Here is a 14,021-nt window from a genome sequence, read left to right on the forward strand (position 1 = left end):
AAAAAAAAAACTAAATACGAATTCTTATTTTTTTAAGTTTTACTGCTCACCTCTTCCCTGCATCTTATGGTTATCAATTAAAATAACTAGTACTCGTAGTAAAATGTGCAAAGGGGGCCTAGAGGTGGTAGGGCCGGTGACGCCTCTAGGAGCTTGAAAAATCTCCCCATTTTAGGGGACATTTTCTTTTTTGTACGAAATGATTCTCTTCATATAAAATCGCTCTTCATAGTCTCCCAATATTTTCTTTTTTTTTTCTTTCTTTTTATCGTGTGTTAGAGAGTTGGAATCTTAATATGTTTCTTTGCCAATATAAAAAATATATTTTTAGAATGAGTTTGTATTTTGTAAGGTGGTACATATTTTTTAATTAAAATATTTTTAATTAGTATGTTAAAATTATAAAAATATCAAAGAATATTAATTTTATAGTATTTCAAGTAAAAAATATTTAAAAAACATTTTGAAAAACATATTAAACCATAAAAACAAAAAATTTCTATTTAATTGGCAAATGAATATATTTCTTATTTTATTATCACTTATTTAAATTTAAAAAAATTATAAAAAAATTATTCGTCATCAATACATCAATTCAAGTATGAATATCATATTTAAAACTAATTAATATATTTTTATGTATAAAAAAAATATTATGGATGTTTTATTATCGTCACATCACATGGGTAGCATGTGAGTCTACTCACTAAGGTATTACTCCGAATTTATTTATATACAAAAAACTTTATTAAAGTGTTAACTAAAATATAGTTAATTTACTTAAAATTTAACTAAAGAAGGATATTTATGAAAATTAGTTAAAACAATTGAATGTACACCAAAAATATCTTATTATGTCTAATTGGTGTATTAGAAGAAATAAACCTGCAAAAGAGATAAAAATGTGTTTCATCATAGAAAGGCGGAGATGAAAACATAAATTAAATGTTTATAAAATAATTTTATAGTGAATTTTTATTTTTTCAAAATAAAAAAATAAAAGTAATGTTTGATTATTATATTTGAAAAAAATAATAATAAGAATAAAAATATATTTCATTGGAGAGACTAAGACAAAAGTATAATTTAATCATAATTTTAAAAATAACTTTCTAACTTTATGTTCAAAATATTCAGACTAACTTTTGAGTCAATCAATATCAAATTTATCTCTTATATAATCTTAAATTATGTTTCTTTTTCAAATGATTTAAGAATTATATTTTTAAATAGATGATGTATTTTAAAAAACTAATAATTTTATATATTTTTTTAAATAGACCTTTAAATTATAATTATAAAACCTGAATATATGGTAAATCAATTTGAAATCTTACTTGACCTAAACTAGTTTAGGTTGAGAAAATAATAATAAAAAAAAAATTAACATGGTAAAAAATCTGGGTTTATGCAGTAATCTACCAACTCTTCGCCCATTAATATATATATTTTTAAAAACAATTAAGTTTAAATTTTAAAATTTTATATTTTAACCTAGATTTACCCTTCATTTCCACAACATCGATCAATCCCTTGTGTCGGGTTTTATAAATAATTTGAAGTTAATAACAAAAGTGTAAAAATAAAAAGAAATTGTTTTCTTAAATTATTTTTCAAACCTCTCGCTCTCATGTTCTCATGTTGCGACAACATGGAAAGCACAGAGATTTCTACGCCTATTACTACAACTCTTTCAAGCATACCATAGCAACCGGAACTCCTGTCTCTCCTCTTCACTTTTCGCTTCTCGTACGTTTCTCTCCTTCTCTCCCTCTAATTTTTTGACAATTCTTTTCTCTCTCTTTTTTAAAATCTTTAATTAATTTTTGTATTTAGTTCTCTTTATCTTTCTTACGTTTTCTTGATCATCTTTTGGTGGGTTCTTTTTATTTCTCTCGTGACTGCATGTCCTTAAATTTCAAGCCTTTTCTTCCCTTTTAATTGTATATTTGTGTATATTATACATAGACCCTTTTGTGTTCTTGGGAAGTTTGTGATTGTTATTGCTGTTTCCAGGTGCTATTTTGATGTTAAAAAGTGTTTTTTTTTAGTAAATTGTTGCTTTCAAAATATTTGAGCTATTTTTCCCTTTTCTTGACTGACTGGCCCTCCTTTTTTTTTTTTGATAAAGGTGTGATATTTAGGATTTTTTCTTTGTTTTTTGAGATGGGTTTTGATTGATTGGTGTTCTTGGATCTTGGGGAATTTGAATATTGGGATTTGGTTTGTTCTTCTATCTGTAAAATGGTTTTTTACCGTCTTTGTTAGAAACATGATCATTTGTGTTTCTTGGTTATCTACGGTGGACGTTCTGATATCAGAATTTTCTCTCTCTAAATTTCTGGTGTCAGACATGACCTGACAAACAATCGCAATGTGTTTGTCTTTAATTATTTTTCCCATTTTTCTACATGAAAAACGGAGTTTGAAAGTATTTTCTTCTTTTTACTGGTCCATTTGGATCTTGGAACTCTCCACCTTTTTTCTCTCTTTTTACTGGTTTTAGATTGTAAAGATTTGAATTTGAGTGGTGAATTTTTCTGTTTTTTTTTTTTTTCCATATTTGCATAGTAAAATTTGTTCTACTTTTAGTATTTAACCTTTTACTTTCTTTGTTTTGTTTTGGTTTCAAATACTTGTATAGGGCCCAGCTGGTCTTCCTTTTGTTCTGATTGTACCTTTTCCTCTCTTGGTTTCTTCTGTTTCAAACTCCATCATTGCTAATTGTTTGAATTTGATTTCATTGCAGCAGACTGGAGCAGAAAGCCAGTGATACAGAAGCGTAGTCTTGACAGATAAAGGGATTTGATCTCGTACGACTCTCCAAATGCTAAGTTTTGGCAGGACCAGAACTCAGCCAAGGTCCAATAGATCTATGTCCCTTGGAGGTCAGTTTTATGGCTTCACCATTTCGATTTTGAAATGCACCCTCTCAACTCCCTTGATATTTATGGTGATGCAATTATTTGGAGGTCAGTTTAATTTCTTTTTCTCACTCTGTGTTACAGGCATGGATTTTTCAGATCCAAAAAGAAAAAATAATGTTGTAGGAAAGATTCTTTTGGCCGCTTCCCTAACAGCTGTATGTATAATTATGCTGAAACAATCTCCAACCTTTAATTCTCCAAGCCCGGTAACTCCATGTTCCTTTGTTCATTCTCTTTCTGTTAATTTAGTACCAAACATGCCTGTTTTTTCCCTTGAAGCCGCAGAAATAGCATTTAAAAACTTGATGCATGTCTAATATTAGCTCCTAAAAGATGCAGGGTTATCCCTCTCTAATAATTGCACTGCCACCTTTACTGCTCCGGCAAGGGGCATTTGGATTTTATTATGACGGTTTCAAAATGCGGAATCAGTCGTCCAAACCTTAAATAAGTTCAGCCATTGAGTTGTGATTTGAGCTTATGACATTTCCTTAACGTGCTTTCGGATTTGCTGGTTTGTTTATTTCAGTTCTCTTTGCGTGAAGATGGGGTGATCCATGTCCTTGTGACAGGTGGTGCTGGCTACATTGGTTCCCATGCAGCATTGCGGCTTTTGAAGGATGGTTACCGAGTAACCATTGTGGTATGTTCATCACATGAAATGTAGTAGCTTCCTTTTGAGATCTCTTATGGCTTGTGATTTTGAATTTTTTCTTGGTCATTTAAGGTAAAGATTTTCATATTGTTAACAGGACAACCTTTCTCGGGGAAACTTAGGTGCAGTCAAGGTTTTAGAAGAGTTATTTCCTGAGCCTGGGAGGCTTCAGTTTATATATGCTGACTTGGGAGAGCCTAAAACTGTATCTTTATTATTTGATATATAATATATATAGCCTATTTTAGGTTGTTTTTAAAGACAGTTGAACTTGGATATTGCAACTTGTTTCCTTTACCAAAATTTCAGGTTAACAGCATCTTTTCACAAAATGCATTTGATGCTGTGATGCATTTTGCAGCAGTTGCATATGTTGGGGAAAGCACCGTGTACCCCCTTAAGTAAGTGTTCAATGATGTCTCAGTTAAACCTGTCCTGTTTCTATTGAACTTGCTTCTATTTTTATTTTTTGGGTGATGCAGGTTTAAATATTTTTTTTCCATGTGGCAATGGTAGTAACAAGCACAAAAGGCTTTGCTGAAACTTCTTTTGGCATAAGGGATTTCTTTGATAACTTAACAATATGTTTTGCATTCAAGAATTGCAAGTAAGATTAGATGACAAGATAATGTCTTTAAATTATCGCAGGGTAGCAGATCCATGCCCGTATTTTGAAAAAATTGGAGGCAAACGAGCTTCTCTTCAATTAAGTGAACAAACATTAAGAGAATGGAAGAAATTATCTTCTGATGCTGTTAATGAGTGATCTTGGATTCAAAACTTAAAGCATAACCTTGTATCTGAATCACTTCTATATTTTTTTTCTTCTGTAAGGGAACAAGAGGGGAAGTGAATGTACTAGATAGCAGAAAGGAAAGAATTAGGTGAACTTTTAGCCATAAGCAAAATCCCTTTCTTTGAAAGTTAAGATTATTTTTGTCATTGATAGTACAGGGCATAGGAAAAGTTGTGTTGTTTGACAGCCTTTCCTTCAGAGCTTTTTTTCAAAATACACAGGGTATTGTACGAACATACTGCATAATAGATTAGGAAAGCCATGTTTGGTAGGAACTTTGATTTTATCTGCATAATTTGGAAAATTGCTCTTGGAAACTGATATAATGTAAATCAAGTTGGACACTTGAATTTTCTTGTATCAAATATTTCATTTTTTACAGATGCATGGATCACCTCTTAACTATAATCCAATATTCTCTATTGATATCAAAATTAATACCCTTGATCGTATGTGTCCTTAATGATGATATGTTTTTTCTTGCTGTGCAGGTACTATCACAACATTACATCAAATACCTTGGTAGTGTTGGAGTCAATGGCTGCCAATGATGTAAAGACTTTGATATATTCAAGCACATGTGCAACATATGGGGAGCCTGAAAAGATGCCTATTACTGAAGACACTCCACAGGTTTGATTTAAAAACTTGCTTAATTCAGACACTCCACATGATGATAAGTTTCATCTGTTTGTCCGGTCTAAGCTTAATTAACCATCGTTTTTTATTCATCTGTTTGTCCGGTCTAAGCTTAATTCAGGACGAGAGCACAAGAATGATATGCTACGACTCATTTTACTTCATACCAGGTTACATGCTAGGTGACTGATTTATACCCCCCTCCCCCCCCTCGCCCCCAACTCAGGTACCCATTAACCCATATGGAAAAGCTAAGAAGATGGCAGAAGATATCATCCTTGACTTCTCTAAAAATTCAGACATGGCAATTATGATATTGAGGTTGGTATTGAGTTCCCCTGTCCCTTTTCTTGAAAGTGTTAGACTTTCCAATTGCTGATATATTTTTGTTGTTATTTTGAAAGTATTTCTCAAATGCTTTTCATTCAATTTACTTGTTGATCTCTAGTTTTTGAAGTTTTTTCTCAAATGCCCTTTTTTCAGTTTTTGAACTCACTGCAGAAGATGAGGCTTTGAATTCAATTGATAACTTAAAGCAACATCCCTGTCCTGAAATGAAAGTTTAATAATAAGAATTTCTCACTTCTAAAGGTATGAATTGACAATTGCTTTTCTGACCAAATTTCAGATACTTCAATGTGATTGGATCAGATCCAGATGGCAGGTTAGGTGAGGCTCCTAGACCTGAACTGCGTGAGCACGGACGAATTTCTGGTGCTTGTTTTGATGCTGCTCGTGGTATTGTTGCTGGACTAAAGGTATTTTGATTTTTATTTAACCTTGAATTTTTCCCTTTTAGATCAAAATTGCAACTTTACTGTTGAGTTATTTCAAGGCTATGCTGCAGTTGGTAAAAAAGGGATTTTAGTCTTCCTGCTTGGTTATTGATATTACTTTGATTTTCAGAACCTGGTTGGTTAAGTTTTAGGTGCCCAGTTTAATTGGTTGCTGAAAATTTAGACAGTTTGGGAGTCTTAGAATCAGGTTACTGGGACATTTATTGAGGTTTCACGCTTAGAGGCTGTGTTGTTTTCTGCTTGCTTTCCTTTGTGTTGTGCCATTTAGACAAAAAACATGCTGCACTCTGTCTTCGTTCTTACGTTATGATGAATGAAATTCTCAGAATGTTGGTGTTTCCACTTTGCAGGTTAAAGGAACGGACTATAAGACACACGATGGAACTTGTATAAGAGATTATATCGATGTTACTGATCTTGTTGATGCTCATGTTAAAGCGCTTGAAAAGGCAACGCCTGGGAAAGTTGGAATCTACAATGTTGGCACTGGAATGGGTGGGTAACCAGTTCTCCTGTTTGCTGAGCTGCTTTTCACTGATCGTGTTCTCAAGCTTTTTTTTTTTTTTTTTTATTTTTTATCAGGTAGGTCAGTCAAGGAGTTTGTACATGCATGTAAAAAGGCAACCGGTGTAGACATCAAAGTAGACTATTTACCTCGCCGGCCTGGTGACTATGCTGAAGTGTTTAGTGACCCATCAAAAATTAACCGTGAGCTGAACTGGACTGCACAATACACTGATCTCCAAAAGAGTTTACAGGTTGCATGGAGATGGCAAAAATCACATCAAAATGGGTATGGATCCCCTTTGGTGATGGCTTCTTGAACATTTAGGGAAGAGTCCGTAGCAGAAGTTAACTCAGTCCTCAGACCCCACGCAGCACTGACCTCAGCTGTGTTTCTAATCTCTCTTAGAAGTTGGGGGTTTCAGATGAAAGATAATTTATTCACCTAAAATATAGTGTTAGGAGCGGCCAATTCATTACATGTATTCGAACAGATAATATCTCAATAACATGATGCCTTGGTGCAGGTATAGCTTCTATTGATTCTATACCCTCTTGGTTATACTCATCATTTTTCGATGTTCTTTCTCTGAGAATGGACACTGGATAGTTTGCCTCCAGAATCGTTTCATTTAGCCAAGTTAACCTCATTTTCACCAAAGGAGATCATTGAAGCTGCTAGGGTTACAAGGTTCTATCTTGTAAGATTGTCTGGCTGAATCGGCAAGTTGCTCTAGTTGAATATACTGGTCCGTCTAGCTCTGAAAATGATGGTACTATGTAGTCACTGCTATCACATAATTTATGCAAAACTTGTCTGTCAGATGTCAACGCAATCTTTGAAGAGGGAAGAGTGAATTGTTGTTTGATCCTGTGATTTTAGTGAAAATTTGATTTTAAAAAGCCAATAGAGTCCCTGTATTTTCATATGTTTGTAGTTTAGTCCTTCAATTTTTTTTCATGACAATTTAGTTTTTTCACTAAATAGCCTTCATTTCTAATAAAAAAATCCAATCTCATATGCTATAAATAAAATTAGGATCTGATTGTTTTTATATTTTAAAATTGTTTTTAAAAAAATTTAGATTTTTTATTTTTTATTTTAAATTATTTTTTTAGTATTTTTAGATTATTTTGATGTGTTGATATTAAAAATATTTTTTAATATATTTTTAAATAAAAATTAGTTGAAAAACCTAGAAGACTGACCTGAAAAAAGTCAAGCAGCCATGAAGGAAAGCCATGGTCTCTATGTACAAAAATCCATTGAGAAACCTAGAAGACTGACCTGAAAAAGTCAAGCAGCCATGGTCTCCAATGGATAAAAATCCCTACAAGTGGTTGGAAAATGTACAAATAAAAAGTAACGTAGATCAAAATATCTAGCACTTGTTTGACATGTATAAATAGGCTAAGGATTTCCACTTTTTGGTGTGTCTAACAGTAGATACCAAGATTCTTTGCTTCTGCAGTCCATTCAATCAATTCCAAATTATTAATTTCTCTCAATCCCAGCTTTTTGTTTATTTCAAAACTTGTAAATTGCAGCAAACAGCTAGGATTGGTGTTTTGAGAGCTAGCTATGTCAGTTCGCACACGTCAAGTTTTCCACCATATGCTGATGGCAACTTGCGGGAAAAGCAAGCTTACCTAGTCCATTATGCTTGATGATAACCAATCCATATTCATCAAAGGTTATCTCTCACTCTCACTCTCAAAAATATGCTGATGGCAACTTGCGGGAAAAGCAAGCTTACCTAGTCCATTATGCTTGATGATAACCAATCCATATTCATCAAAGGTTATCTCTCACTCTCACTCTATCTCTCTCTTCTCTTTTATTGTTTGAAGTATGATCACAGCTTATGGAAGATCATTGTCAGCTGTGTGCATTTATGTGCTAGGCCCCTCCTGCTTTGTCTCTTGCTGGTCTTGATGTTATCTAGTCCTTTTCTTATGTGCAGCATGGAGATTTATTAATCTTCTATGGGTATTAAAAAACACCCACTAGACGTTGAAAATTGGTGATTGAAATCAATGTTTGATATATCTGAAGCCGCAGGCTTCAATGCATAATTGGTGATGGTTTTGTTGACAACTGTAAACCAGAATCATGCCAAGCATACTTGATGAACCGGGACAAGTTAATCCAGTAAATTCAGAATCTAAAATTTAATTCGGATGGAGTTTTTAGTTGAATTAGACTAAATATTTACTTGATTGAAATTTAATTGATCCAGACAAATATTTAGTGTCCGGTTGATTCGATTGATCCGGCCAAGTGTTTAGTGTCTGGTTTATTCATCCAAACTAGGCATGATCAACGCTGGATTTTTATTTTTATTAAAGAAAAAACAAGGCAATGCAATTTAAAAAAAAAAGTTGACTCGGTGATTCTTGGATTAGTTCTTAAATTGGATTTCCATTAAACAACTACGATACCGAGAGTCTGTTCTGTCTATGAGACAAATCTATTCTGTGATTGAGGTTTAATGATCATGTGTGAACCAGCTAGATACAATATTTTTTATGTATAATAGTAGCCCTCTTCAAATTATTGAAAGAAATAGGAAGACAAGCAAGATATTATATCATCATAACATGATCTGGAAACATTTTAGAATGCTGCTAGCAGTGCTCTGCAATAATTTTGCACTGATACAGTTGTCTTTTCCTTTCCAAAGTACAGCTACCAAATTTGTTTGATCATGCAGCCTGGGACTGAGAAATCATCCTGAAAATGAAAGCTTCAATGTCTGCAACACTCTCAGTAGTTTCAGCCCTACTGTTGTTAGTGTCATTGGCAGCTTCTGATACAGTTCTTGACAGGTTTCTACAGTGTCTTCCTAGCCATAGCCATCCTTCTCACCCAATCTCTCAAGCAATCTATAGTAACACAAATCCCTCTTTTGAGTCTATCTTGCAAGCACTGATAAAAAACCGTAGATTTTTGACTCCTACAACCCCAAAACCACTTGCGATCATCGCAGCCGTCCATGAATCCCATGTCCAAGCAACAGTTATTTGCGCAAAGTCTAATGGCTTGCAAATTAGAATCCGGAGTGGTGGCCATGATTATGAGGGCCTTTCTTATGTATCTGCAGTCCCATTCGTCATCCTCGACATGTTCAATCTTCGATCCATCGACATAGACATAGCGAGTGAGACAGCATGGGTTCAATCTGGGGCAACTCTTGGTGAACTTTACTACAATATTGGCAGCAGGAGTAATATTCATGGCTTTCCAGCTGGTGTTTGTCCTACTGTTGGTATAGGTGGTCACTTTAGTGGAGGGGGCTTTGGGACCATGATGAGAAAATATGGCCTTTCTGTGGATAACATCATTGATGCACAGTTAGTAGATGTCAATGGCAATATCCTTAATAGGAAGATAATGGGGGAGCATCTCTTTTGGGCAATTAGAGGAGGTGGAGCAAGCTTTGGAGTCATTCTTTCTTGGAAGATTAGTTTGGTTCAAGTTCCTCCCACAGTGACTGCATTCAGGGTTGATAGGACCTTGGAGGAAGGAGCAACCGATGTGTTTTACAAGTGGCAACTAGTTGCTAGCAAACTAGACAAGGATCTTTTCATTAGAGCAATGTCACAAGTTGTCAAAGGAAGCAGTGAGGGTTCTAAAAGAATTAGCATCTCTTTCATCGGCCTCTTTCTAGGACAAAGTGGAGCCCTCCTTTCCTTGCTGAGCAAGAGCTTCCCTGAGTTAGGTTTGCAGCAAAAAGACTGCAAGGAAATGAGATGGATAGAGTCTGTAGTTTTCTGGGCAAACCTTCCAAATGCAGCATCAACTGATGTTCTACTCAACAGGCCAAACCAAGCAAGCTTATTCAAAAAGAAATCTGATTTTGTGAAATATGTCATTCCTAAGAATGCTTTGGAAAGCATATGGAAGGTGATGATCAAGGTAGAGCCAATATGGATGCAATGGAATCCTTATGGAGGAAGAATGGATGAGATTTCGGCAACGGCAACTCCATTCCCTCATAGAGCTGGAAACCTGTTCAAAATCGAGTACTCCACAACCTGGATCCAAGAAGGAATTGAGGCCACCAATCACCATACAAGTTTGTTAAGACAACTGCATGATGCAATGACTCCTTATGTCAGCAAGTATCCAAGAGAAGCATTTCTCAACTACAGGGATCTTGATATCGGTAGCAATCCTAGCAACCAGACCATCTTTGAGGAAGCTAAAGTTTATGGGAGCAAGTATTTTAAGGACAACTTTCCTAGGCTGGTGACAGTGAAGTCAAGGGTGGATCCTGATAATTTCTTCAAGAATGAACAAAGCATCCCAGTTAATTTTGCACGAGTAAAAGCCTGAATGGTAGTAGTTAAAACAGCATGAGAGGTTATCATATGCGGGGGTGGACACTCCTCCAAGTTGATTAATTTGGTTTCTATTTCGTACTATCCACCACCCCAAAATGCAGAGATATATGCACATGGAAAGAGACTTAAATCATTGGTTTATTAGGTCAACCTGTAAGTTATTAGCTTACCCTGTAAATCAGCAGATCAATTATTTTTATTAAAACAAATGCATTTTATTCTTGTTTTTAAGTGTTGACATGATTAGATTTAAACTAAGTTTATTCAAGTAAATTTAGATAATTAAAAACTCGAATTGAATCGTTGGAAACCGCGTAATTTATATAGTTACAACGTATTATTTTTTTTCAAATCTTTTTTTTAGTTTACTTTTTTTTTTCATGAGAAAGTGCTATTTAAAAAAAAAAAATCTTGAACTAAAAGGGCCATGATATTACCATATTCATAAGACAAAAAAATAATAAAGCAGAACAAATAGATAATTCAAGCTGATAACATAAACACCTAAGCAGAAGAAAGTTGTTAACTTTTTCATCTGGACATTTGCTTTTGCATAAAATCTTTCACTTCCTTGATAAACAAAGAAAACTCAGGCACACAAGGAAAAAGGTAAAATGAATGGAATGCATTGACATATTCAACTAAATACACTTCTTTTCCACTTTTCTTTAGTCCCTCGTAGTACCTCTTTTGCCAGTCCTGGAGAGGATCCAACCCCCCAATAATAACAAGAACCGCAGGGAATTTAAGCTCTGAAATGTCAACAGAGTTAGGCCCAAAAACATTCGACGCCTGATGGTCCCGATTCGAACCCTCTGGCAGAAACGATCTCCACATCCAGTCTGTAGTATCCATTGGAACAAAGGGATCTCTAGAAAGCTTGATTTCAGATCCTGTACGCTCTTCTCCTCCAAAGAATGGCTGTACGGCTATAACTCCAGTCAGTTTTATATTGGAAAGTTCAGATTTGCAAGCCTTTAGTGCCATGTGATGAGCTAGATTGCCACCAGCACTGTCTCCAGCAACAAAACTGTGCTTGAGATTGGCATGGTTTGGAAGGACTTCAAAGTATGATTTATCAATAAATTTTATAACATCAAAACCGTCTTCATATTGGCATGGATACCTATGCTCAGGAGCCAGCCTGTAGTTTACCGAAATGATGACTGCAGGTAGCAGGCGGGCGAGCCTGTAGCATAAATCATCAAACAGCTTTGAATTGGCCGCCAGGCAGATGAACCCACTCCCGTGGAAGTAGAAAATAACTGGGATTTTAACTTCATTGTCGGTGGTTGAAGTCCTGAAAACGGGGTTGTAGAGGCGGAACCAAAGGCTGCGGTCTTCATCAATAGTGAAATCAGTGGTTGTGACACCATCTATGGGCTTGTCAGGCGATGGAGAGGTTTTATAGTCGAGAAAGTTGAGTAAGAGGCGGTTCAGAGATCCATCAGAGCGACGAATCATGACTTTAAAGGTGAAGGAGAAGAGGGATGCAAAGAGCCTTACCTTCCATGGGAAGTCAGCTGAGTTTTGAGACATTTTCTTCTCTCTTCTTTTTAGATCAGGCCTTGGTACTGTTGTTTTATGAACATATTAAGAAGAAGAAATGGTTGCTGAAGGTGTCATTAAATATAGAGAGCCAAAGCATGTCTAGCCAGAAGGAGAGAAACACAAGAGTGAAAAACGGAGTCGCCGCCCAGTTTTTAATTACTAGGAAACCTAAAACACGAGGACCGATTGTATATAAAGAAAGATACGAGCACTCCGAGTATATTTTATACTGGAGTAGTTGTATTATTTAATTGTTTGATATATATTAAGATATTATAAAGTTTATGTAAAAATTTTTTTAGTTGAGAGATTTTTTTATTAGATAAATATTATTTGCTTTAACATTAATAAACAAAAAGAACTAACTATTATTTAATTTTAGGAATGTATAAGTTTATAATTCTATATATTAAAAGAAAATAAAATAATTTTTTTGATATTTTTGAAATATTGGCTTAATTTTGATGGTTTTAATAAAATCATTATTAAAGCAAAAAATACATGCTGATATATATATTTTTTAACTTTTTTATATGAAAATACGATATAATTTTTTAGTTTTTGAGAAACTTGGCTGTGTATATATATATATATATATGTATATATATAAGAGAAAATAGAGTATTTTAATACCAGATTTATATTTTTACAATATAAAAATAAAAACCAATATTAATCAAAATTTTTAGAAAAATACACAAGAAAATCACAATTTTTTTAGGATTTCTAGAATTTTTTTAGATTTTGTTTTGTAAAATATAAATATAATATAATTTATTATTGTTATTATTATTATTTTATATTGGGTTGGGCCCAACCCAATCATATAGGATGAGTCCAACTTGATTGGGTAGAGTCTCGCCCTAAAGGAAACTAGATCGATTTAGGCTCAATGTAAACTAGGTCGAAACCAACCGAAAAAAAAAGGGCTGAGACTAGACCACAAAGAAAATGGGCTGAGACTAGCCTAAAAGAAAAACCTCCTTTCTACAAAGCTGGACTTAGCTCAATTACATGGGAAAACAATTAGTTAGTTACTCTGCTGAGCACAATAACTAGCTAATTATAATTTATTTGCTGCATAACATCAATTGTTCATGTTCTGCATGCAAATGAAATGAACAAGTAAGAGGAAACAAAGAAGGGGAGAAGATTACCTGGAGTGAGGGAGCGTGGTTGCTATCGTTGGCAATGGTTTAAGGTGGTAGTGGAAAAATAATGGTTGCTGCAGTTGTTCTTCCTCTAATTTCTTTTTCTTTTTCTTCTCTATTTTTCTTTGTTTTTGCTTCTCTGTTCCTTTTTCTTTTGTTTTTCATTGAGTTTCCCCTATTTCCTTTATCCCTAGTTTCCTTGATCTTGTTTATGCTTCTACAGTTTCTCTCCTCCCCCCCCGCATTACCTTGTTTCTTTTTTTTTTTCTCTTTATATTTTTCTTCGTTCTCTTTTCCCTCAAATCTCATCAATATTCTTTCTATTTTTTTTTTGTCATCCATTTGTTCCTTTTTTTGTTTTTTATCCTTGTCTTTTTGTTCCCCTCTCTTTATAATCTCCCTGTCTTTTTTCATCCCTTTCTCTCCTGGTCCTCCTTTGGTATTGATAAGGGGAAGGGGGAGATGCCATCCTACCCTATCTAATTGACACGACTAAAATATTGATGTCTTCTCCCAAGTGTAGGAGTGTCGAAATAATAAATAATCCGGCAAGACCGGGGTCGAACCACAAGGAGGTTAATTGTACAAATTATAAACAACAATTATAAACAACAATAATAGCAATAATAACAACAACAATAACAATAACAACAA

At 34.3% G+C, this 14,021-nt stretch overlaps 3 protein-coding genes across 5 annotated transcripts; 2 read left to right on the top strand and 1 right to left on the bottom strand.

Annotated features, from left to right (window-relative positions):
• The first annotated feature begins 1,644 nt into the window (after positions 1 to 1,644).
• LOC105111617 (UDP-arabinose 4-epimerase 1) lies at positions 1,645 to 6,897 on the top strand. Of its 2 annotated transcripts, none has more exons than XM_011007024.1 (11): positions 1,645 to 1,749; positions 2,750 to 2,888; positions 3,009 to 3,133; positions 3,457 to 3,570; positions 3,680 to 3,787; positions 3,892 to 3,983; positions 4,870 to 5,011; positions 5,244 to 5,338; positions 5,646 to 5,775; positions 6,165 to 6,309; positions 6,397 to 6,897. In XM_011007024.1, the coding sequence occupies exons 2-11, from the start codon at positions 2,828 to 2,830 to the stop codon at positions 6,636 to 6,638; spliced, it is 1,254 nt and encodes a 417-aa protein (XP_011005326.1). In that variant the 5' UTR covers positions 1,645 to 1,749; positions 2,750 to 2,827; the 3' UTR covers positions 6,639 to 6,897. The 2 variants fall into 2 exon arrangements, with proteins under 2 accessions (XP_011005326.1, XP_011005327.1); XM_011007025.1 differs by having other exon boundaries at positions 1,647 to 1,749; positions 2,753 to 2,888.
• Positions 6,898 to 7,660: 763 nt separating this feature from the next.
• LOC105111619 (reticuline oxidase-like protein) lies at positions 7,661 to 10,896 on the top strand. 2 transcript variants are annotated; one of them, XM_011007027.1, is made up of 2 exons: positions 7,661 to 8,012; positions 9,008 to 10,896. In XM_011007027.1, exon 2 carries the CDS (start codon positions 9,059 to 9,061, stop codon positions 10,655 to 10,657), a length of 1,599 nt encoding a protein of 532 aa, XP_011005329.1. In that variant the 5' UTR covers positions 7,661 to 8,012; positions 9,008 to 9,058; the 3' UTR covers positions 10,658 to 10,896. The 2 variants fall into 2 exon arrangements, with proteins under 2 accessions (XP_011005329.1, XP_011005328.1); XM_011007026.1 differs by lacking the exon at positions 7,661 to 8,012 and adding an exon at positions 8,039 to 8,119.
• Positions 10,897 to 11,094: 198 nt separating this feature from the next.
• On the bottom strand, positions 11,095 to 12,363 carry LOC105111620 (probable carboxylesterase 18). The gene has a single exon (XM_011007028.1). It carries the CDS (start codon positions 12,202 to 12,204, stop codon positions 11,197 to 11,199), a length of 1,008 nt encoding a protein of 335 aa, XP_011005330.1. The 5' UTR covers positions 12,205 to 12,363; the 3' UTR covers positions 11,095 to 11,196.
• Positions 12,364 to 14,021: the final 1,658 nt, after the last annotated feature.

The sequence above is a fragment of the Populus euphratica genome, unplaced genomic scaffold, assembly GCF_000495115.2.
Source record: "Populus euphratica unplaced genomic scaffold, PopEup_1.0 scaffold298.1, whole genome shotgun sequence".
Taxonomy (NCBI): Eukaryota; Viridiplantae; Streptophyta; class Magnoliopsida; order Malpighiales; family Salicaceae; genus Populus; species Populus euphratica.